Here is a 6,859-nt window from a genome sequence, read left to right as displayed (position 1 = left end):
GCGGTGCAGCAGTCACTACATTTATAAAATCGCATTTCTGTTTTCTCATATGAGAGCGGGCGATAACCTGTTTCTTTTACTTCTTCTATTTTGCCTTCACAATTTTCACACCAGTCTGGTTGATCACTTGCCTCTTTCCCATCGCAAATTGTGAGAAAATGACTGTCATGCTTGTACCTTACTTTGAATGGTAAGGCAGCACACCGATAACATATAGAATAATTGCATATCGTGCATTCTAATTTTGATAGGTTGCTTTCGTATTTGCACATTTGACATAGTGTACTCTTCTCATCTGGGTTCCAAGGAAAATATAGCGGATGTTGGTGACCTTGATATTCGAAAGGTTCTATAATCGAGGCACACTGCAAATCTAAACAGAAGGTATCTTTTCCTACAGAATGCCCATAGCATAAGCCGGTACCAACACGATGACATTTATCACAAAAGAATGTACCTTCAACATTAGCAGGTCCTCTCATGGCAACTAGTAGTGTAAGTGGATGTGGATATAAAGGATGTCGTATCATGCGTGGAGCATTTGCACAACTTCCGTGAAGGATGAAATCGCATTCCATGCATGAATAAAAATCATCTTCACCGATTGGAAGGGCACACCCTCGACAATACTTAATTATGTCACAAGCATTGTCGATCTCACGTTGTAGATGGTGACTATGAAAAGGATGAAGTATTATTCCATCAGCAATCCTCTTGAATGGCTCACCATCGTCTATTTCATCTTCTTTTTCTGGTACTCCTGTGAGTTCGTTTCCATCCCACACATATTTGTGTGTTGCACATTTTGAATGAACAAAATAAGCATCACATTTCTTGCACGAGTATGCACCATAGTTGTTGTCGACTTGTTTACGACAGACTCCGCAAGACAAATTTCCAGATGGAAGAGAAGAGGTAAAAGAGATACGGTGGGGGTGACGGGATATTCTTATGACATGCGGAAACCCAAAACAGCCTTCATGGATTACGAAGACACACTCGATACAGATGTAGGTGGGATCAAGCTTCTCAATCATTGCACAGTAAGTGCAAACTAAAGAAGCTTGTGCAGGGAATAAGGTGAGAGGGTGGTGATGGCTTTTTGGATGGTCGGAAACACAGGGTACCGTCTTCATCGCACACACCGGATGCATACTTAAATCGCATGTTGTACAGTGATAAAACATATCAAAGACAACTTCCTTACAACATATGCACTTCATTTCCCTGCTTGCAAAACTGTAAAGTCGAAGAGAATGATTGGGGTGGGAAGGGTGTTTGATCTCAAGTGGAGATTCAACGCATTCTTTGTGGAACTTTTTTCCACATTGTTGGCATGCGAAATAGCTTGCGCTGGGCATTTCCGATTCGCATGCACCGCACTCGAATTCTTCACGACTCGGTTCTTCATTGTTGCACCAAAAAAGAGGCACTACAGGGAGTTTACATATACCAGGGTGGTCACAATCAAGTAAAGATTCGTCGTGCTGATCACTTGGGAAGTGCGGGGATGAATTGTATGGGTTTAACTCAGGAATAGCATCATCATCATCTACATTTTCACCATCTTTATCACCATCTACTTTTCCATCATCTTCATCGATTTCATAATCTTCATCGTCATCGATGTCATCATCTTCATCGTCATCGATGTCATCGTCTTCGTCGTCTTCGTCGTCTTCTTCTTTGCCACTACCTTCATTGTTATCGTCACCACCACCATCATCATCGTCGTCATCGTCATCATCATCAACGTGCATATTTAGTTTGAACTTGAGGAATTTGAGACGTGCACGAGGACAAAGAAAAAAAGGATTCATGGCTAGTGCTTCATCGGGATGTGTTAATGTGTATATCCAATATGATTTTTCATCCATTTCCACCTTACGAAATACACCCACGGAACTCATGACTGCTACAATAATATTAGGGGGATTTTGATTTTTGTGATATTCTTCATCTCTTTCTCCCCCACCTTGCATATATATTTATTTACCTTGACATCTAATCTAATATTAAAAGCTTGTGAATACAGCTAGTGGGCTTGGTCCTTACAATATTCTTTGCTCAAAGAAAAAGTCGTTCATTATTGTTTTCGAATAGCTGTCCAATCTCTTATAATGTATATTCATTATATAACTATATAATTAGAGGATACATTTCAAAGAAAGTTAATAATGATGTATTTTATGATTCTACCAAAAAAATGATGTATTTAATGTAATATTTAATATTTTAATAGTTGCTGATGACAATAAAATTGTATAGTGATCTAATAACAAACAAATAAAGTAAAAATGACATGAAGAACTACCATAAATAAATGTAATTTTCATAAAATTTATTGAAAATTGTTACACAATTATCTAAAACTAAGAGTTGTGATTGGAAAAAAAAAGGGAGCGGAAGTATAAGAGTTCTTGTTTTATAATAGTTGTCGTTTTAAATTTTCGATGCATATGTTTAGTAAAAATATCAAATTAATTTCAACTGTTTGAATGTGTTGACCAATAAAAAAATTTAAAAATATATGAAAGAAATGACAAAATAAATAATTTAGTTGTTCTTTTAATCTATGTAAAAAATTTAAACGACAAGTAATTTAAAACGGAAAGAATATATATATAAAAATTTACGATCAATAAATTCTACCGTATATGGCATATATACAAATTCAGTTATAATCATCCTATAATTCTTCGGTTAGAAAAACATATAAACATTTCAATAGACATAGTTGTTTGTAAAATACACACTAGTAGAAAAATGAGTTGGAATAAAATAATACGAATATAATAACATAACGAAAATACACAATTAAATAAATGATGTAATTTTTTACAAAGACATAATCGTAAAACATTATGTTTTTCAAATTAATGAAAATTACAACATATTTTCCAAATAATTACAATTTTTTGAAAAAAAAACATCCATAAAAAAATACAGTTAGTAGGATTGCTATTATTATATAAATTGCACTATTGCAGAGGAGACTTTCTTATTTGAATCGATCATCTGAATTTTAAATTAGATTTCGTATTTGAAGCGATCATCTGAATTTGAGACTTCTGATTTATCGATAAAATCTAAACTTTGAAAATTATCTATTAGTTTAACTATATAGTTTTTTTCTAGTTAGAACAAACTAAATGTTCTGTCTATCAAATCCAAACTAGAAAAAAACTATATAGTTAAACTAATAGATAATTTTCAAGAATATTATCTATTCAACTAATAGTTAAACTAATTTCTATTATAAACGTCTACAAGAAAATGCGTAAAGATTGAACACAATATAAGTATTTTTCTATATTATGTCTTATAACATCTCATATTGATCGTTACTTGTCACCCACTACATAACAATATCTCATCGTTGATCATTAATTACTTTTACAGTTTACCTGTCAACCATTTCGTTTTCTAACTTTAAAATGACAACTACGGGGGCTTATTGGGATCCGGCTAATTGAGCATGCTTGTCTTCTATATAGTATATAATAAAATCCATCAAGATACAGCTAAAATTGATTTATATATTAATAATTTTTGGATATTATATTGTTATTATTTTGGTCAAGGACCTAAGGTTTTTTTCTAAACAAAATTGGTTATAGCTAGAAAGTCGTTAATTAGTGCGATCTTTCTTATATATTTTCTCAAAATAAGAGATGGACGAAAAAATAGGGGGACATGATCACGTAGGACAATGTCAACTGCAACATCACACAAAATATTAAAGAAGTCCCACTTGAGCTCTTTAATTTATACATCTCTTCGTAAAATTGCACAACATCAAACATAATTATAGTTCATACATCTCTTTAACTCTACATCATATATAAAGAAGTGTTGTGCGTGCGATGATTGATATCAAATTTTATCTTTAAAACCAACTAATTTATAACAACGTAATATCTTAATTCATACCATTGATATAGTGGCAGACAAAATTTATAACAACAGTTTTTTTTTATAAAGATGCAGAAACTTATATAGTTTGAAATCAACATCAATTTCTTAGGATTGAAAATATGCTTTTTAATATACACGATTATAGCTTAAAATCAAATCGTTAGACATGCATCTTTTTTTTTTGTTCAAACATATGGATTCATTCATTCGAAACAAAACACATACAAGAAGAGGGATCAAAGCCCCACGGTTTAAAAAGTTACAAAGAAGAGCTTTCTCCAAAGCCTTAAACATAAAGGTAGAAACATAAGACATCAAGTAGTAGTCCATGAGAGCTGTAATACAAACGCCTAAAGGCAGTTTGGAACATGTGAGGTCACGGTTACTTGAATGCACATCTTCAAGGGACTCGACAGATGATATGTTTGTCATGGTCATTAGACTCTTTGACGTTGAAGAAGAGATCATATCCAAGGGTCTCCGAAGGAGAGCTTTGTCAAGGGTTTGATCACGGTTGATGGTGCTCTGGTTGAGGGTTATAAAAGGGTTGGTTACGGTTTTTGGAGCAGGTGTGAGACACTTGAAGATTTTGTGGTAACCCCAACTCCATTGGTTTGGGATCATAATGCTACTAGCCTTCAAATGTTTAGGCGGAGACTTCAAAAAGTTGATAACTTGCAGTTTAAATGGTTCAGAGAGCATAAGAGATAATGAAAGGAGCCTGAAGACACACCAGTGATTAAGTAATCACAGCTCCATAGAGTCTGGATCATAATGCCGATTTCATTCAAGCTTCTAACTTCAAGAGCAAGGTCCTTAAGTGAGTCTATTAGCAGATTTTCTAAAGAAATCTTTAACCAAGCTAGCAACAGTGGTGACTTACATTCCAAATGCAGTCTTCGAACAAAAGGTTCCATAAGTCGACACAAAGATTGACTAGGGTGGAAGAGATTTGAGATCCGATCAAACCTGGATAATCGCAGAGGAAGGACTCATAAAACACCATTTGTTAATGGGCTCAGAAACCTTAATGGGCCGAGGATTGTTGAACCCACCAAAGAAAACCCTAGTTCCTCATTTGGGGGCAGAGAGTTCGCGCGGCGGCGTGGTTGAGCTGGTGTCGGATTCAGGGACTCAGACATCTCCGGTGAGGGAAAAGATGGTGGTTGAGGATTTATAGCGGGGCTTGAAGCATCAGAAGAGAAACCTAGGAGCTTGAGTTCTCCAGTACATGAGTCGAAGCCAAGAGTAGATCGTCGTGTGCCGTCAACGACTCCACCAGGTAATTCGCCTCTGATGGACTAAGGGATTCTGCTCCTGCCATCAACGATACCTGGTGATAGATCTCTTCTTGGGGAATCGGAATCCTATATTTGAGCGTTACTGGTTCTTTGGATAGCTTCACCGAGACGGAGGCGAGTAGCGGATAAGAGTTGCGAAGCTCCAACCACCCACTGACCTCCCTGATTTTGGATCGGCTAAAAGTTGCATACGGTTGGGGAACGGTCGAGGGGAACTAAAAAGCAAAAAAAGCTTTAAAACAACTAAGAAGAAATAGCTAAGAGAGCGAGAAGAAGGACAAGCAAGTCGGGTTATTGTCCCGACGCCGGCAAAGTTTTCCTTTACCGGCGTCGGAGGGAAGCAAAGGGTAAGGTTCCTTGATTCTTGTGTCTGGGAGAAAAATTGGGAAAGTTCTTAGACATGCATCTTAGGTTCGGATTAACTGAAATTTTACAGGTTCGTATATAAAAAACGAATCAGGTGTTGTGCGCGCGATGAATGGCAATAATTTCTTCATTCTCTTCCGTTGAGTACTCCTACATAGGTATATTCAAAATATTTGAAAACATGCTCATGAGTCAATATAGCAAAGAGCTTTTTAATGATAATATTAGTCTTATTAAACCTTCAATACAGATGGGACGCTAAGTTAAGTGGAGAGACCGTCACTATTAGAAATATAGACTTCCCATACAAAAATAACTGGAAATGAGTGGAACCACTCATATCTAATATATATATATATATATATCATTTAAGATTCTACCTTACTTAATTTTCATTGTGAGATATTATATACTTAATACACTCTCTCAAAATGATGGTTATTCTAGACATCAATAACAATATGTTAGGACATGATGACAAACCAGCTATTAGGTTGGGCCGGTTGTGGATTCGATTGAATATATACGGACCAAACTCTGATATCAAATTAGAATATAAGCTTTCAACTCAAAACCAAATGGTCATAAGTTGAGCCATCAAAACCTGTTAAATCATCTTCGCCAGTTCTTCGATCAGCATTTCCCAAAATCAAAATAAGACAAAAGCCAGAGTTAGCAGAATGGTGAAATACGCAAAACAAACACGCCAAGATTCTAGCAATGAAATTCTTTATCATACCTCATTTTTCAAACATTTGGCTTGTTAGATTAAAACAATGATAAACAAACAGTCAAATTTTCTTCACATATTTGATTTCAGACAACGACTTATGTTTAAGAGACCCACAAGAAATAAAGAGACCTAGCTCAATAAAGATGCTTTCGATAATTCAATTTCTTATTATGGAATTGTCAGGAAGAGGGGGAGATTTAGAAGATCAATAAGGTATATGATATGTTAAAGAAGTTTAACACGGATATACTATTATTTTATTAGACTCACGCGGAAGGTGAGAGAATGGTCGGATATGCCAAAAATTGGGGCTTGAAAACTCCTTTCGAGTGGATGCCACAGGGCAAAGTGGAAGTTTGTGGTTGTTGTGGAGTTTTAGTGTGGGAGAGTGGAGGTGATGGCCTCGTCAAGGTAGTTTATTCATGCAAAAGTAGTGAATGGAGAAGAAATAATGCATTTAGTGGTAGTGTACGCGGCACCTATAGTGAGTCGGCATAGTGGGCTTTGGGAAGAGCTGCGGGAAACCATAGGGGTGGGGTGG

The 6,859-nt window shown here is 35.8% G+C and overlaps 1 protein-coding gene across 1 annotated transcript in view; it reads right to left on the bottom strand.

The window, feature by feature from the left end:
• The window catches only part of LOC104728912, a 2,693-nt gene extending 752 nt beyond the window's left edge, over positions 1-1,941 (bottom strand). Inside the window, exon 1 of the mRNA XM_019231659.1 lies at positions 1-1,941. Within this exon, the coding sequence (XP_019087204.1) occupies positions 1-1,910 (1,910 nt within the window). The 5' untranslated portion in view covers positions 1,911-1,941.

Source organism: Camelina sativa, chromosome 11 (genome assembly GCF_000633955.1).
Source record: "Camelina sativa cultivar DH55 chromosome 11, Cs, whole genome shotgun sequence".
Lineage (NCBI taxonomy): Eukaryota > Viridiplantae > Streptophyta > Magnoliopsida > Brassicales > Brassicaceae > Camelina > Camelina sativa.
This window is presented reverse-complemented; position numbering and strand designations above follow the sequence as displayed.